At 40.3% G+C, this 18,021-nt stretch overlaps 2 protein-coding genes across 3 annotated transcripts; both read right to left on the bottom strand.

The window, feature by feature from the left end:
- Window positions 1–282: 282 nt before the first annotated feature.
- Window positions 283–3,309, bottom strand: LOC142992455 (zinc finger CCCH domain-containing protein 7B-like). Its single transcript, XM_076142901.1, has 6 exons — window positions 3,110–3,309; window positions 2,883–2,988; window positions 2,506–2,614; window positions 1,943–2,076; window positions 1,338–1,507; window positions 283–908 (listed from the first exon to the last, which is right to left on the bottom strand). The coding sequence occupies exons 1-6, from the start codon at window positions 3,205–3,207 to the stop codon at window positions 728–730; spliced, it is 798 nt and encodes a 265-aa protein (XP_075999016.1). The 5' UTR covers window positions 3,208–3,309; the 3' UTR covers window positions 283–727.
- A 278-nt stretch (window positions 3,310–3,587) lies between these two features.
- Window positions 3,588–17,785, bottom strand: LOC142992453 (zinc finger CCCH domain-containing protein 7B-like). Of its 2 annotated transcripts, none has more exons than XM_076142898.1 (23): window positions 17,370–17,785; window positions 17,158–17,225; window positions 17,022–17,058; window positions 15,823–16,020; window positions 15,054–15,212; window positions 14,761–14,841; window positions 14,216–14,275; window positions 13,990–14,044; window positions 13,582–13,754; window positions 12,461–12,989; window positions 12,052–12,113; window positions 11,868–11,961; window positions 11,333–11,491; window positions 8,991–9,205; window positions 7,790–7,890; window positions 7,503–7,684; window positions 7,284–7,369; window positions 6,435–6,616; window positions 6,208–6,313; window positions 5,831–5,939; window positions 5,268–5,401; window positions 4,663–4,832; window positions 3,588–4,233 (listed from the first exon to the last, which is right to left on the bottom strand). In XM_076142898.1, exons 2-23 carry the CDS (start codon window positions 17,214–17,216, stop codon window positions 4,053–4,055), a joined length of 3,132 nt encoding a protein of 1,043 aa, XP_075999013.1. In that variant the 5' UTR covers window positions 17,217–17,225; window positions 17,370–17,785; the 3' UTR covers window positions 3,588–4,052. The 2 variants fall into 2 exon arrangements, with proteins under 2 accessions (XP_075999013.1, XP_075999015.1); XM_076142900.1 differs by having other exon boundaries at window positions 14,020–14,044.
- Window positions 17,786–18,021: the final 236 nt, after the last annotated feature.

The following is an 18,021-nucleotide window of genomic DNA, read 5'->3' as shown; positions in this document are numbered from 1 at the left end:
GAGGCAGCAAGAAAACTGAAGAGCGTGTGTCTGTTTGAAGTTTGTTTGTGTGGAGTGGCCTGATGAGGAAGTTATGTAGACTGAAAAACATAATTACAAAAACATGTGTAAGATTTACAGGAGGATGCACAAGGCTCTCATGTCTCGTGTGGCTGTGACAGGAAGGGAAGGAAAATGTTAATAATAGGAGGAAACTCCTTAGTCCAAACAAGCTCTGAACACTCACACTGAGTGAGATCAGATTTGATGTTATAGGACAAAGATCCGACGCAGTTGGATGGATGAGTTGATTGATGTGATTTTCTTTATATTTTTTCATTGAAGAAAGCATTTGACATGACATTAAATTCTTGCTACTGTATCTGTCTAAGTATATTAACAGATCCCGGGTGTAAATCAGGCTTTACCAAGTCATTCTCTAGCATTTTTCTGATTTTTGATTTTAGTCTTGTTAAACCTTCACACAGTTGTACTAATGGTTTTGGTGAAGATATATGGGTTTGTGAAAATTCTCCACAAGTACAATAACAACAATATTCGGTAACATTAAAACATCTTACAATTTATTCTGTGTTCTAGTGACTTATTTAGGAAACCATATGCATGCAGTAGTAGTAAACAGTTTGATCACATCCCCCTATAACAGAACGATGGATAGTTCAACACTGACCAAAAAATTTCAAATAAGTGAAAGTTACTAATGTTCGAGACAATAAATGTATTCTTTTCAATCCTGAAGTAGAAAGTTGTATTTCCCAAAGTCAAACTCGTCTGGCATGATGAGCATTTCTTCTCTGGCTTTGGCGAGTTTTCTCCTCAGGCAGCCGCGCCTCTCCATCCACTCCTGCAGCTCCTCAGGACTGTGGGCGTAGTCACAGCTCATTCCATCAGGACATTCGCCATCCAACCTGTCAGTCATCACCACAACGTCAATGTAATTATAACAGAGTGAGAGGTATGTAAAATAAGAGTTAAACAAAGGCTGTACTGGCTATTTAACATTGAAATATGTGGAAAATGATTAAAGACAGATTTACAGAACAGACACTAGGCGTGGTTAAAAATAATCCGAGATTCCTTTTGACACTGACTCCTTTAAAAAATAAAAACTTAGATAGTTAAGTCTAATTTTCACTACAGTGAGGAAAAATAACACCAGTACATAACAACAACAATAAACAACAATACACAACAATACAAAAAATACAACCAATACCAAGATATGAATGTCTTTCAGCATCTATTCATTGCTGGAGCCTAAACAGTGAATTTCAGCAGCTATTCATATTTTCGACATTGAGTTTACAGCAGCAGAGGGAAGCAGGAAGCTGTTTTACCTGGGGCAGAGGTCAAAGCAGGTTCCGGGGAAGCGGTAGCTCCACGTCAGAGCCTCTTCTTCTCCCTCACATTTGAACACCTGGTCCTTGTGCTTCTCAGAGGAGATGTGCTGCTGCCACTGTCGCTCACTGTTACTGTGCCTCCCACACAGACGGCAGTAGGAACCACTCTGAGATACACACAGGATCATTATCCACATCATCGTGCTTACTGTACAAGCAACTCTGTGGCCAAATGTTTTCCAAAAACAACATGTGTCATTTATTTTATCTAAATGAAAAGGGAGTCAAACTCTTTTCCTTTCACTTGCTTCTTTTCATGTTTTTTGGTAGTCGGCACCATCATGCTTTAATAATTGGGCAGCTCTTTTTGGTTGGTCGGGCTGTCTGCCGAAAATGTCTTGTCAACCGGCCCACTCCCTCCTGACTTTTAGACAGATGGCCTAAAATACTATGTTCACCTGCCTGTGAAGATAGCTTCACATACACACATATAGAGAAGATCTGTCAGTAGTTCAGTTGTTCATCCTAAACTCTCATGAAAGTAATAATGTTTCCCACACAACCTACAGCACGATGTAATGCTTTTCTGCCACCACCCTCACCATTGGCTCAGCATAGTCAGTTGGCATGATGATGTACTTCTCTTCTGGGGTGAGCTGAGTGAGCACGGCTCCGTCCCCCTGCTGACTATGTGTTAAGGAAAGCCACATGTCATATATCTGCTGCATGTCCCTCACTGCATACAAAGACACACAGACACAGACAATGTTATAATGATGATGCTGTTATTCCATGTCATGATAGCAGCCAAACTTCTATTCAATGTTGCCCTGAGTTATTGTGCTCCCTTTGATGTGATCAGATGATATCCTGAACAAAGACCTTCATGGACCCATGTTACATGAAACTGTTGTTTAAACATTTTTGAACATGCTTTTCATACAAGTCAGCATCCTTGTCTGTAACAACTAGGAAAAAGCTAAACATTTAACCTTTCAGATTCAGCCAAGTGTTGCCGAGTGACTTCAGTCAGTTTGGAGGATATAGTGAATTCCAGGATTCAAAACTGCTGTTAAACTCCAATCCTTACTCGATGACGACACTCAAACAAGCAGACTAAGCAAAGATTTGTGAGTGATAAAAGAGCACTTTTTTATTAACTCACAATCATTATTCTTCATGTACATCCACATCTCCTTCTCCTCTTGGCTGTGTGCAAACATGCAGTTCCCAGTGTAGGTACATTTTCTTTTCTCTATAACGTGGTTACAAATCTGCAAGAACAACAACAACAAAAACATTATGTTGGATCATAATACATACAAAAATTATAGCAGTACAAACATTCAAGGGATGGAATTCATCAAAACCACTGTTCCCAGCAATAAGACAAATTCCTTATTTAACACATACTAAACACAGACCACACAGCTTGGGACAACAATACATAAAGACATGTTTAACTGAAAGATGGAACACATTTAAAAAAATAATAATAATAATTTTTTTCCCATATATTGTGGACTGAGGAAGCACACCTACTTCATATTGGACAGGGAAGTTCTTGGCATGTGGCAGTGGTCGGACATGAACCCATTTACCCTTCACCAACGATTTCACAAGCAGTATCCTTTGCTCTTTGGGCCACCTCAAGATAACAAGAGCACAGCGGCGGAAAATCAGACAGAAATCCGGACACATAGATAAAGGCCTTCAAATCTTTTTCTCCAATTTACAAAAACTCTTCTTTTGTCTGTGCTCTTGCTCACATGTGTCTGGCCTTGGCTGCGCAGTACTTGAGGTTTTTGTCTGGTTCACTGATCACACCATCCCGCCAGCACTGAGCACAGGCAAACTTCATATTCATGTTCAGACTCCTCCCTGCTCCTGCTCCTCCTGCTCCTCCTGCTCCTCTTGGTTTGCCCCCACCACGTCCAGCTGGAGAGAACGGCTTATTGAAAGGCAAGGGAGGTAACAGTAATGGTTATTTATATGACCATACTATATACAATTTTGTCTTGTTTTTTAATTTTCGTTTATCAACAAAATGAGAAATCCTACAGATTACCACTTTAGAGCCTGAATGCAAATTTGACCGTGGCAGATGTAGGTTATCTTATAATAACCTGTACCTATGAGAACATCGAACCAACAACACTGTTGTCATCATGTCAAACTCCTTAGTCCAAACAAGCTCTGAACACTCACACTGAGTGAGGAGATCAGATTTGATGTTATAGGACAAAGATCCGACGCAGTTGGATGGATGAGTTGATTGATGTGATTTTCTTTATATTTTTTCATTGAAGAAAGCATTTGACATGACATTAAATTCTTGCTACTGTATCTGTCTAAGTATATTAACAGATCCCGGGTGTAAATCAGGCTTTACCAAGTCATTCTATAGCATTTTTCTGATTTTTGATTTTACTCTTGTTAAACCTTCACACAGTTGTACTAATGGTTTTGGTGAAGATATATGGGTTTGTGAAAATTCTCCACAAGTACAATAACAACAATATTCGGTAACATTAAAACCTCTTACAATTTATTCTGTGTTCTAGTGACTTATTTAGGAAACCATATGCATGCAGTAGTAGTAAACAGTTTGATCACATCCCCCTATAACAGAACGATGGATAGTTCAACACTGACCAAAAAATTTCAAATAAGTGAAAGTTACTAATGTTCGAGACAATAAATGTATTCTTTTCAATCCTGAAGTAGAAAGTTGTATTTCCCAAAGTCAAACTCGTCTGGCATGATGAGCATTTCTTCTCTGGCTTTGGCGAGTTTTCTCCTCAGGCAGCCGCGCCTCTCCATCCACTCCTGCAGCTCCTCAGGACTGTGGGCGTAGTCACAGCTCATTCCATCAGGACATTCGCCATCCAACCTGTCAGTCATCACCACAACGTCAATGTAATTATAACAGAGTGAGAGGTATGTAAAATAAGAGTTAAACAAAGGCTGTACTGGCTATTTAACATTGAAATATGTGGAAAATGATTAAAGACAGATTTACAGAACAGACACTAGGCGTGGTTAAAAATAATCCGAGATTCCTTTTGACACTGACTCCTTTAAAAAATAAAAACTTAGATAGTTAAGTCTAATTTTCACTACAGTGAGGAAAAATAACACCAGTACATAACAACAACAATAAACAACAATACACAACAATACAAAAAATACAACCAATACCAAGATATGAATGTCTTTCAGCATCTATTCATTGCTGGAGCCTAAACAGTGGATTTCAGCAGCTATTCATATTTTCGACATTGAGTTTACAGCAGCAGAGGGAAGCAGGAAGCTGTTTTACCTGGGGCAGAGGTCAAAGCAGGTTCCGGGGAAGCGGTAGCTCCACGTCAGAGCCTCTTCTTCTCCCTCACATTTGAACACCTGGTCCTTGTGCTTCTCAGAGGAGATGTGCTGCTGCCACTGTCGCTCACTGTTACTGTGCCTCCCACACAGACGGCAGTAGGAACCACTCTGAGATACACACAGGATCATTATCCACATCATCGTGCTTACTGTACAAGCAACTCTGTGGCCAAATGTTTTCCAAAAACAACATGTGTCATTTATTTTATCTAAATGAAAAGGGAGTCAAACTCTTTTCCTTTCACTTGCTTCTTTTCATGTTTTTTGGTAGTCGGCACCATCATGCTTTAATAATTGGGCAGCTCTTTTTGGTTGGTCGGGCTGTCTGCCGAAAATGTCTTGTCAACCGGCCCACTCCCTCCTGACTTTTAGACAGATGGCCTAAAATACTATGTTCACCTGCCTGTGAAGATAGCTTCACATACACACATATAGAGAAGATCTGTCAGTAGTTCAGTTGTTCATCCTAAACTCTCATGAAAGTAATAATGTTTCCCACACAACCTACAGCACGATGTAATGCTTTTCTGCCACCACCCTCACCATTGGCTCAGCATAGTCAGTTGGCATGATGATGTACTTCTCTTCTGGGGTGAGCTGAGTGAGCACGGCTCCGTCCCCCTGCTGACTATGTGTTAAGGAAAGCCACATGTCATATATCTGCTGCATGTCCCTCACTGCATACAAAGACACACAGACACAGACAATGTTATAATGATGATGCTGTTATTCCATGTCATGATAGCAGCCAAACTTCTATTCAATGTTGCCCTGAGTTATTGTGCTCCCTTTGATGTGATCAGATGATATCCTGAACAAAGACCTTCATGGACCCATGTTACATGAAACTGTTGTTTAAACATTTTTGAACATGCTTTTCATACAAGTCAGCATCCTTGTCTGTAACAACTAGGAAAAAGCTAAACATTTAACCTTTCAGATTCAGCCAAGTGTTGCCGAGTGACTTCAGTCAGTTTGGAGGATATAGTGAATTCCAGGATTCAAAACTGCTGTTAAACTCCAATCCTTACTCGATGACGACACTCAAACAAGCAGACTAAGCAAAGATTTGTGAGTGATAAAAGAGCACTTTTTTATTAACTCACAATCATTATTCTTCATGTACATCCACATCTCCTTCTCCTCTTGGCTGTGTGCAAACATGCAGTTCCCAGTGTAGGTACATTTTCTTTTCTCTATAACGTGGTTACAAATCTGCAAGAACAACAACAACAAAAACATTATGTTGGATCATAATACATACAAAAATTATAGCAGTACAAACATTCAAGGGATGGAATTCATCAAAACCACTGTTCCCAGCAATAAGACAAATTCCTTATTTAACACATACTAAACACAGACCACACAGCTTGGGACAACAATACATAAAGACATGTTTAACTGAAAGATGGAACACATTTAAAAAAATAATAATAATAATTTTTTTCCCATATATTGTGGACTGAGGAAGCACACCTACTTCATATTGGACAGGGAAGTTCTTGGCATGTGGCAGTGGTCGGACATGAACCCATTTACCCTTCACCAACGATTTCACAAGCAGTATCCTTTGCTCTTTGGGCCACCTCAAGATAACAAGAGCACAGCGGCGGAAAATCAGACAGAAATCCGGACACATAGATAAAGGCCTTCAAATCTTTTTCTCCAATTTACAAAAACTCTTCTTTTGTCTGTGCTCTTGCTCACATGTGTCTGGCCTTGGCTGCGCAGTACTTGAGGTTTTTGTCTGGTTCACTGATCACACCATCCCGCCAGCACTGAGCACAGGCAAACTTCATATTCATGTTCAGACTCCTCCCTGCTCCTGCTCCTCCTGCTCCTCCTGCTCCTCTTGGTTTGCCCCCACCACGTCCAGCTGGAGAGAACGGCTTATTGAAAGGCAAGGGAGGTAACAGTAATGGTTATTTATATGACCATACTATATACAATTTTGTCTTGTTTTTTAATTTTCGTTTATCAACAAAATGAGAAATCCTACAGATTACCACTTTAGAGCCTGAATGCAAATTTGACCGTGGCAGATGTAGGTTATCTTATAATCATAGTTTTCAGGACGAGGTCTGGCAAACAAGACAAATTGACTCCCTGGTTCTCAAATGACATTTGCTTAAGCAGGCCTGCAGACGGCTAGAGCAAGGGCATTTCCCTAGAATGAAAGTCAAGTTTTTCCAACTTGCCTGATTGTTAACTAAGTTATAAAAATGCACTTCACTCTGCTTGGATTGCCTATTATTCACAATTGATTAATGACAATAGGAACAACCCCGAGTAGAAAAGCCTACTCTAGACCCAGACATACAGCATCAAGTAGATCAACTTACGGACTACCTTGCATTAAAATAATTTACTGGAGACGTACCAGTATCATAAAAAAATGTTCTGCTTCTTAATGTTAATAAAACTGCGATGTTGATCTTTGGGCCAAAGTAGCACAGATTGAAATTTCAGAAACTTTTAGTTTACTTTGACAAGTAAAAAATAAGAATTAAAATATACTCTTGACAAGACGGTGTAGTTAACAACACATTTTCTTACTCTGTTCACTTTGTGTTTGCTGGAGTTCTGTTCCTGCTGCTCTTGGTACCTTGTGGATATTTTCACAATGTCATCAGGGCTGATATCTGTCGAGAAACACACACACAGAGAAAGAGAGTGAGTGAGATCTTTGGTTTGTCCTTCTGAATGAAATTGTACGGGTGTTAACCTCAAAATAAAGTTAAATGCCAATAAGAAAGAAGTGTCCACAGATTGTACCTGTGTCTCTCTGCACCTTCCAGGTTTTGAGCTCGATAAAAGAGTGAGCAAAGTGGCAGTTGTCCTCTCTCTGGCAGCCATATCGCATGGCTTGGCGGCACAAATCCATGTAGCACAGGGCACTCAGTGGGCGGACTTTCCTGTAGTTCACAGTGGTGGTCTTCATCACAAATGCCAAGCACCTGAGAGGCATGAAACAAAGTGAGTATGAGAAACAGTGAGAGATAAGTGAATGAAATAAATGGATGAGGACTAATAGTGGAAGGTGGGTTGTAAGCATAGCTCACTTATTGGCACAGAAGTTGTGGCAAGCTTCCAAGTTGGAGCAGATGATGTGATTTTGTCTGCTGCGTGTACTGATGATCCTTGGTTTACTGTCATAGCACTCCTAAACAGGGACATCTTGGTCTTGAGACAATCCTTTATTGGCAAGTTAATTTACATCTCTAGAATAAAATCCACTATAAAAATCACCACTTTTAGTTGCTACTCCTTAATGACTTGACACAGGACCTGGGCCATTCACAAACTCATTCGGGTTGGAAACACTTTCATTGAGCTGAGCATCTACTAGACCCCTTCACAAGGTCAGAAACAGCTGTTCCTGCCCCTTCCTCATTTGGCTTGACCAATTACAACATCAACTATATTAGCCTAAAACGTCTTTTTTCTGTACTTTGCACCAAAAAATAAGCAAAAGAGAACTGGCTGGTAAACGTGGGACAGCCACAGCATAATGATATTGGGGCCACAGTTAGTGGTCAAATTACAAGATATGTCCAATCAAGGATGTTCTGCCATCAAGGTCTTTGTCAAGTGTGAAGAAAATCAGAGGTGCAGTAACTTGTGTCATCACAAGATCAAATCTTGCTTAGTTACGTGTGCCTACAACAAGCACAAGACAAGCTCTTCTATATTCTCTCCTACCTAAACTACCTAGTAAACTATCCACCATTCATCTCACTTCAATTGTGCCATACCTTCTCTGTAAAGCTAAATTAGCATCACTAAATCACAGTGCCATTCTTATTTATTAATGGAGTCAGATAAAACACAGTTAACTATCTCTGTCCATATTAGGGTGTGAGTTCTGTCATCCTTACACCTACTTCACAGATCTACAGGCTATGCCAGACCATTGACTGAAAACCTGAACACCAAACAGTTTCTTTATCGCAGGCTGGCGAGGACGGGGTTGTGTGACTGTTGGGTTGGGTCGGGTCTTTGGGTGGGATACATGTATCTTCTCTTTTTGTTTTTCTCTCCATATTTTTCTCTCTCACTACAGCCTATGATGCAATCTGTAGCTGCCTGTACTGCTGACATCATCCTGTAAAAACTGTACCTATGAGAACATCGAACCAACAACACTGTTGTCATCCCAAACTCGCAGAGTCCTGAATGACATCAGTGGATGACATTAGTCCTGGATGACATCATATCTGGCTGTGGCTCAGATATGAGAACGTGTTGTCCTTACACACTTACCTGGCAGAGGAACATGAAGATGCCTTTGTTCTCCTGTAGAAGTCTTATGATGCTGTTTACAGGATCCAGTTTGACAGGTGTTGTATCAAACAGTGCACTTCTATCCAGCGTTCCCTTCCTCTCCTCTGTCCAAACATCAATCTCAATCTGGTTGAATGCAAACGTGCATTTCTCTCCGTACTTACAAAGGCCAATATCACCAGACTTCAGCAGCTCTGGATGAAGGGCAGAAGCAAAACAAACTACTTCAACACCAGCATGTGTATTAGATCAAACACAAAAACTCACTTTCTAACCCCCTCCTCACTTTGACTAATCACTCAGCTTCAAGTTTCTGACCGATCCCAGTGGTAGGGTATTCTACTCCTAAAAAATGCCACACCTCTTCCTCACAGGAGAGGAGGGAATAGAATAAACAGAATAATAACCTGCACTGTCATTTTTGACAATGATAAATGATGAAGTGGCCATATCACAGCTCTACAACACTAATAGCCAATTCCATGTCTTACACAACATAATGTGACATTCATTTTTCTTAATTAAGATTTTCCTTTTATGTGGTTGTGTGAATGCGGGGTTGTGTGACTGTGGGGTTGGGTGGGGTTTCGGGGTGGGATGCCCTCTCTCTGGTTCTTTTTTCTCTCTCTCTGTTTCTCCCCTATCTCTCTCTCTATCACAACCTATGATGCGATTTGTACTAGCCTACATTGCTGTTTGACATCACCCGGTAAGTTCTGTATGTACCCTATGACATCATTGCAACTCCAGTCTACTTCTACTCTACCTCAGGGTCTATGTATAAAGTTCAACAACAATAGTCGGGATAACACAACCTTCCTCCCTTCTCTCTTTCTCTCTCCTCTTTCTATATGAAAAAATTATCTCCAAAATATCCTACACCTGTATGCACAATGTCATGTACAATGTCTGCTTCAATAAAAACAAATTGCAAAAAAAAAGAAAAGATTTTTGTTTTTATTAAGCTGATCAAAATTCCTTTGGACCTTGTCTGCACTTATGAAAAGACGCCATTTTAGAATGCTTATCAAAGCTAAAAATATTGAATTGTGTTGAAACATCTTAATTATTTAAAAAAATCATAATAATCCTTGCCCCTCATTTCAAGTGTGTATCCATCTGTTTTAGGTAACAGTGCAGTTGGTGTGAAACATATTGTAGTTTTCATTTGTATCTCATCTGGGGTGGCCAGTGGCTTTTGCAGTCCTTATCATCCGCATTGGTCCACACTATCTGCTGAGCAGGGCTGCAGAAGGCCATGTACAGTAATACCACCGTGGCAAGTGATGTCACCACCATTTCACACACAGTAGTCAGGCTTCCACAAGAGGTCATATTGTGTGTACGGCATGCGCCTTGCTATACCCAGATCCGCACAGGGGCCCTAACTGATCACCCATGACGACAATAACTCTTCCTACTGCTAGATGTTCAAACCCTCACTGTAACCTCAGTCACATGTTTTTTCTCTGCCCCAGGCTCCACAACTACTGGTCTGGTAACTTCAACACATTGTCCATCATATTGGGAATGCAAGTTCAACCCTCCCCTCATATTGCCATCTTCGGTACCCCATCTGACTCACGCCAATTCAACACCTCACAAAAGGAAATGGTCATGTTCACCTCTTTGCTTGCTAGACGCCGCCTGCTTCTGCATTGGAAATCCCTCACCCCTCCCTCTATTTCGCAATGGCTGAAGGATACAATGTCTTTTCTTAAACTCGAGAAAATCAAGTACACTATGAGGGGCCACACTGATTTAGTTCTATCAGAGATGGCAACCATTTCTCTCTTACTTCACAGATCTACAGGCTATGCCAGACCACTGACTGATTAACAGAACACCAAACAGTTCCTTTTCATTTTTTTCATTTTATTTTACATCCCAGGCAGGCCAGGATGGGGTTGTATGGATGTGGGGTTGGGATGGGTTTCGGGGTGGAATATCCTCTCTTTGTTTTTTTTTTTGTTTCTCTCTTCTCTCCTTCTCTTTGCCACAGCCTATGATGCGATTTGTAATACCCTGCATTGCTGATTGACATCATCCTGTGAACATGGTGTTTACCCTATGAGATCATTGCAATTTCAATCTACTTGTATCTACCTCAGGGTCTACACATAAAGTTTAACAACAACAATAGTATTAATGTCACAACCTTCTTTCCTTCTCTCTGTCTCTCTCTCCTCTCTTCCCCCTCTTTCTGTATGAAAAATGATCTCCAATATATCCTACACTTGTAAGCACATTGTCATGTAAAATGTTTGCTTCAATAAAAACAAATAGCAAAAAAATAAACTTAAGGATTTTCACATCCTTACCTCTACAAAGCACAAAGGGCCCGGTGAAGGAGGTCCAGGTACTTGGTCGCACTCGAGTCCACTCGGTATTAAAATCTGACTTTGTCCTGCACAACAGAAGGTCCCGCTTGCACTTGTGGATGAGGTCTGGCTTGTGCACAAAAGTATATATGCCCTGACCTGAAAATGAAAGGTAGGAGGGGATGGGGGGGTATTTAGAAGTAAGAAGTTCCTCGCACAAAAAATAAATTCAGCACAGCAGAGATTTAAGTCTTTTAACAACATGGTGAGTATCATTTGTCTCTCTCTTCATAGAACCTGTCTGAAACTCAAGACTAGAACTTAAGACTGAAATATGGCGTCATTTTCCTGACATTATTCGAGACGATCCGAGTACAAGCAAAACGTTTTGAGGTTTATGAGCGCAATTTTATGTGCACCTGCTGGAAAAACCTGTGAGAAAATAAAGCTTGCAAAACTGCCACATGATCCCCTCAAATAATTGCAGGATAATGACGCCTAACTGAAATAAGACATAGCTGGACTGATAACATACCTTCCCGAGGGAAACAGGCAGAGCAGGCCTGCATGAACTTGTGTGTGGAAGACAGCGCGTTGTTCCCTGCACTCGTCAAATGGTTATTCCTCTCCTTTATTCCCATGACATGGATAACATTTCACTTCAGGTTCACAAAATGAACAGAAACAGCTGGTAACACAAGCCTGACAAGGAATCTTACCATGTAGTTGTTCCCTGAGGATCGTGCGAAGGTGGCCTCAGCACTGTAGGAGGGTGTGATGCCTGAACAGAAAGCAGAAAAATAAACATTACTCTCCTTAAGCTCTCCTCAGGTATGGTGCTACTTTCACAATTTATCATGTAAAACTGCTTTGGCAAGATTTTGTCACTGAAATAATGGGGTAAGCACAGATAAGCACATTGGTGATTGGTTGCTTACAATGTTTCTCCCCAAAGTTTTGATCTGAAATGTTTCTCCTGTAAAACTGACATTAAATGTATTCACTTCGCACGAAGGAGTTTGGTTAGTTAGTTACAGCACTGTAAAGTTAGCTGTCCTTGTAATAACTTAGTTGCCAAATAATCATAATTAATTAACAATAGATAAGTTTAAATCAGTGAGTTCAGACCTCTTTCACCAAAAGCAGCTGCTGGAAAGGCTTCCCTGATCCCATCTGCTGAGGAGAAGGAGGCATCCAGGGAGTCAAGATGGTCCAGGGCATCTGCACCACTTTTTGAGAGTCTGCCAGACAGATCAGAAACTGACTCCCAGGTATCTAGTTCATCTAGTAAACCACTGGCTGTCTTATCATCTGCTTTAGATCCAGGCCTGTGAACATCCTCTGCACCATCAGCAGTCAGGCTTAAATCCAAAAGCTCATCCAAGGAATCCAGGCCATCAAACACTGCTGTGTTCACTCCTAATTTTGCAGCCCCTGCATCACCTCTAAGATCAAAGAGTGAAAGGTCATCCAGAGAATCCAGTGTGGATGGCCGGGCACTGGCCTCACCACCTGGAAGTGATAAGAAGTCCAGGGAGTTGAGCTGACAGACAGCTGAGCTGAAGAAGGCTGGGGGGAGCTGGGGAGTTGGAGCGGGCAAAGGGGAGGAGAATGTGGACGAGGAGGTGAATTTCACTCTGGGCTCGGGGAACAATGCCTGAATATGGTACAGGAAGACATTGATTAAGAAACTGGGTGCGGATGCTTTCAACATGTTTACCAGTTTAAATACAATTAATGCAGTGGTTCCCAAACTTTTTCTGCATTGCCCCTCATTTATAGATCAGAAATTAATGAGGTGCCTAGCACAGAGTGTGTACTATAAATATCCCACCAGTAACACTCACCTCATTATATTATGCTTCACTTTAAAAATGTGTTACCCAATGCTTATACTTAGACTGCCAGGTCACCTAAGTTCACTATAACAGGCCAATTCTAAATAACAAACTGTCTCAGTAACAAACAATACCTTATCTACTTCATTCTCCAGATGCACTCCTTCAGCTCTCTAACCTCTTCTCCTCTCTCTTCTCTTATCTGTAAGGAGCCTTCTTGAAGAAACCGCCCTAGTGTATGTTCCACCTCGGTTTGAACTTTAAGTCAAGTCAAGTTAAGTCAGTTTTATTTGTATAGCCCAATATCACATACAATGTCTCAGGGGGCTTTACAGACCCACAACAAGTAGCTCCCAATGAGGCCACAGTCTAACACACACACACACACACACACACACACACACACACTACCTTATCTGATTCTTGCTTATTTGGGAAGCAGTCGAGCAGACTGTCTAAGTCGTCTCCCATCAGCTCTGTGTCCTCTAAGGTGTCCAAGTCCTCGGACCCTAATGTGGTAGCGAGTTGGCAGCGGCTCGGAAAGGTAGAGGGGACGGTGGACTGAGGCATGCTGGCAAAACTTACTGATAAGAAATAAGATAAGAGATAGAATAAGAGATAGGATAAGATAGTACTTTATTTATCCCTAGGGAAAATCTTATGTATGAAATAGAGATATCCACATCAAGTGCAAAAGTACAAAGAACGGAAACCAAAATATATAGGAGAAAATTGGTGCAGGAAAATACCGTATACAGAAATCAGGAAAACAAACACTCAAATAGGTTAGTGAGTAAGAAGTATGTATTTTTTTCTAACCTGGTGTAAAGCCACTCAGAGGATTCATACCTTTTCCTAAATATGTACTTGGCACCTGGAAGTCAGAAGAAAACAAAACTTTTTTTTATTTCAAGCTGATGGGTGGAAGAATAAACTAAGGATATACACAAGAGCGACAATTACCTGATCATTATCTTTTTTGATTAGAAGGCTAGGTAAATATATACCAGAATATTTCATTGACTTGAAACATGGTAAAACTTGCCTTCACAGCTTCAGCGGTTGTATTTCCATTAATGACACCTCTGGCAGTAACAGTCTCATCCTGGGAAAGACAAGATAACACAGTGAATACGAGCCAAAACACACACTTGTCCAAATAAGGATAGAGACCATGTCTGCACCAGGTCTAACAAGGATTTTCCAAACCACCATATTTCCATGCCTGCTCATTCGAGTGTTATAGCTAAAGCAAGGTTTACAGCTATGTTGGCATTGTGAACTGCAACATAAATTTGAAAAAAGGTGGCATGACTTTATTAGTTAAATTTGCAAGGAGTCATAGAATAATGGGAATCAATAACTCAATGATTGAAATAACGCTGAGTAATTGTAGCTATAATAAGACCAGAACCAACTTTGAGGAAATAAAAATATCAGCAGGTTCTATCTTGACGTCTCAAGATGACAATCCAACACAAGAATGATATTTCATCATTTTCCAAAACATTCCCAGGTGTGGAAAAAAACTTTTCAAATTCCATTAATTTTACAGGATTTCCATGACTTTAGAAACCCTGTATTACTAACCTTTACACTGATGTAGGGTTTTCGATTTTTCAGGCCGAGATGAGTGGCCAGCTCCTGTGCCAACTCATTCAGCTGGGTGTCCTGTGAAGAGTCAAATAGAAAAATGTGCTTAACCTGCTCATCAACATCTTAAGACTTGGAATGCTAAATGCCACTCCCACTTCCTACTATTTCTGCAAATCATCAAAGTCTCCTTCACTGAAAAGTTTATCACATTTAAAAAAAAAAGGAAAGGTTTCCCATTCTGTACAAACCAGTGTCGTATCCCCTTAACTCTGATCTGATTCCTTTACCTGCTGAGGAAGCAGCAGACATTCTGTGGTGCACTTGTAGGCCTCTTTGTAAAGCCCAAGCTCCTTTAAACAAAGTGCCTTCCTGTAGAGTGCTGGGTAGCTTTCCTTACACACTTCCAGTGCTCGAATGCAGTCCTGCAGGCCCAGCTCATACTCACCCTGAGGAAAACAGAAATGGTGAATCAAGTTCAAAAGAGCAACCGTTGGCACACAACTCTTCTTGCACTACATAACAAATCATGTTTGATTACAGCATCTCTTTCCAGAAATATGTAGGTATGTTAAACTTGTATCAATATTACAACAAAATTGAATATTTATATCATACCAATTCATATTCCTTTTAGACTACAGAGAAATTGAAGCTGGTAAAAATATTTAATAAATAATTTTTCTTGTGAAAATAAAGAGAGGAGAGGGAGATATGATTGTCCTTGCCGGAGCAGGTGGGAGAGGAGAGGAGAATGTGTAATCACTAAGAAATAACGTCATATAAAGTCACAAGTTAATGCTTTTATTTATGTATAATCTCACTTTCAGACATTTCTCTCTCAGTTTATGACCTTATATTGATTTGTTGTCCACAGTCTTAAGGAATTACAACTGATTTTGTTGTGTTTCTATGTATCAAGTTTTTGCTTTTAACCAGTTTTTGTTGTTAATAAAAATAACCACGACCACAACAATAATAATAATAATAATACTTTCATTTCGCTCATTTTATTATTCTTATTATTTCATAAACATACCAAATGTACAGGTATCTCACCATGCTATGGTAGGCAGCGGCCCGGTTGACATACAGGCTCTCCACCAATGCTTCAGGGATTTCGCACTCCTCTGCTGCCGCATACTGTACGATGTTTAAGCCTTCAGTCAACTCTCTCACAGCCTCTTCCCAGTTTCTTTCTCTTGACAAGGCCTCGCCCTCTACGAGCAGGTTGTAAACTAATTGACTAAGGAAGTCCTAAGGAAAGGAGAGAGATGCTTGCCGTAAGTGCCAAAGCCTTTTCAATCTGCCAAATCTTTTTCTTCCTCCTCCTCTCCTACTACAAAAGGGGGAGCTTAGGGGAGGGTTGGAATGTGGAAGAATGCTTCATTTTTGTATTTTTGGTTCCATTTCAAAATCGTGTTTGGTGGAATGAATTCACTGCATTCATTTCTGTCTGTATTCTTGCACAAGGAAGGAGTTCATGGGTCAAACTTGGAGGATATGTATGCACTTCCAAGATGCAGGAAATATGAGTGTGGATGGATGTGTAGGATTCTGATCACTTTAAGATTAAGGTTTGAAATCTATCAGTCCACCCACACAAAGAAGCAGTAGAAAGGTTTGTTTGTTGGGATACAACCAAGGATTGGGACGAGTAACAGTGACAACAGTTTGATAGCATAGCATTGTAGAGAAGGAAAACATCTTCCTTACCTCTCCTGGATCAGAGGCTTTATTCAGTATAATCCCTAGTCTGTTGGTTTTTGACGAATAATTAAACATGTGAAATGACAACCCCTATCAATGAGCAATCATTTGATCTTTGATGTACCATTTTCATTGTTTTGTCCAAGTACATTCACACCAGATGAATGAAGTCTGTATTTCACTACTTTACTGATAAAAGTCAAATGTTCATCAATGGATGTGGTTGAATTGTCACATTTTAGGTTCGGTGTCATGTATGACACTCGTTTCAAAACCATAAGTGATATAAGGGGTGCTAAAATTATTAATTAATAAAGTAATTGTCTAGCTTGTTTCCTGCTAAATTTTAGAAAAATGGCTCTCTATGCTGTAGAGGACCATACAGAATTGTCATTCTTTATAACTCAAGGTAAAATATTCAGCCCAGTGTGAATAGGTCTTCAGTCACTCATTTATTTACATAGAGCAGGTAATAGAAGAACAGACAGTGTGATAGAGAGGAGTATGGTGGAGAACTGTGAGTAAAAGAAGCACTGTATAAAAGGTACCTTGAAGCCTGCAGGGTCTGGATAAGCCAGGGAAGATCTAAACACAAGAGATAAATGTCTGTCAGTCAGGATCAAAACAGGTCACACTTTATGGCATCTCCCATAAATAGCAAAAATACATCTTAACTACACTTACTGAATAAAGGCCAGAGCTTTATGTTTCTCCTTCATGCGCTTTTCTCTATCAGGATCCATGCTTTGACACTACGGAGACAGAATCACAAGAGTAAAAAGAAAATAGCTAAAATATGGCTGACCTACTCGGCTGTCAGTTCGATTCAGGTTGAATTTGGACACAAACATGGCACATCAGACTAAGCAACATGCCACAATTTCAGACACACCTACCTCTTTAAGTGCTGAAATTCACGGAGTAAGTGCATAAGTAGCAGTGTAAGTGTAAAGTTTTAAAGCAGCAACCGTAGCTAAAAGATAAACAACGAAGAGGAGGCAAAAAAGTGCCGACTCCACTGCCCTTTCGAACTTTTCCGACGAAATCAAAGTTCAGTTTCGATTCCAGTGGATATTGGTGACACAGCCACAACATGCGGAAATTGCCTATTGTTTGCATCGACTTTTGTCTTGCAGACAATTATTCCAGCATGAAATCCCTCGTATTTTACTAGAATTTACAGTTCTGTCTGGTAATTACTTCAACCTATACATAAAATATATTGAATAAAAACTATAATGTATCGATGTAACTTGTGGGGATGTTTGTGATGATGGTACAGTCCGGGTCGGTAGCACGTCCTGCGAGATATAGGGAAAAGGAAAACGATATCACTATTTCTTCGATTCTGGGTCCTAAAGGGAGCCCTATTGTCGGCTGAATTTGTGCGTTTTTCAGTTTGAAGAGAGACAGAAGTTATATTTTATAAACTCTGGTAGTTGTGTAAGCCTCCACAACATAGAGACCGTGGAATCGTACGAAATTATTCAAAGTATCATTAATGAGTGACAAATCTCACTGTTGCTATCGTCATACATATTAGATCGT

This window comes from Genypterus blacodes, unplaced genomic scaffold, assembly GCF_046128005.1.
Source record: "Genypterus blacodes isolate CSIRO-AG114 ecotype Tasmania unplaced genomic scaffold, CSIRO-AGI_Gbla_v1 ptg000022l_1, whole genome shotgun sequence".
NCBI lineage: Eukaryota > Metazoa > Chordata > Actinopteri > Ophidiiformes > Ophidiidae > Genypterus > Genypterus blacodes.
Note: the sequence above shows the minus strand (reverse complement) of the source record. Positions and strands in the feature narration are given on the sequence as shown.

Bases quoted from the DNA above. Each gene is read 5' to 3' on its own strand.
- LOC142992455 (XM_076142901.1), bottom strand. From the start codon at position 3,207: ATGAATATGAAGTTTGCCTGTGCTCAGTGCTGGCGGGATGGTGTGATC. The intron at 2,989-3,109 runs GTGAGCAAGAGC...TGTTATCTTGAG, and splicing joins GCAGCCAAGGCCAGACACAT to GTGGCCCAAAGAGCAAAGGA. The intron at 2,077-2,505 runs GTGAGTTAATAA...CTTTGTATGCAG, and splicing joins GTACATGAAGAATAATGATT to TGAGGGACATGCAGCAGATA.
- LOC142992453 (XM_076142898.1), bottom strand. From the start codon at position 17,216: ATGGATCCTGATAGAGAAAAGCGCATGAAGGAGAAACATAAAGCTCTG. The intron at 16,021-17,021 runs GTACCTTTTATA...TCCTTTCCTTAG, and splicing joins CAGACCCTGCAGGCTTCAAG to GACTTCCTTAGTCAATTAGT. The intron at 11,962-12,051 runs GTAAGATTCCTT...ATGGGAATAAAG, and splicing joins CCTCAGGGAACAACTACATG to GAGAGGAATAACCATTTGAC.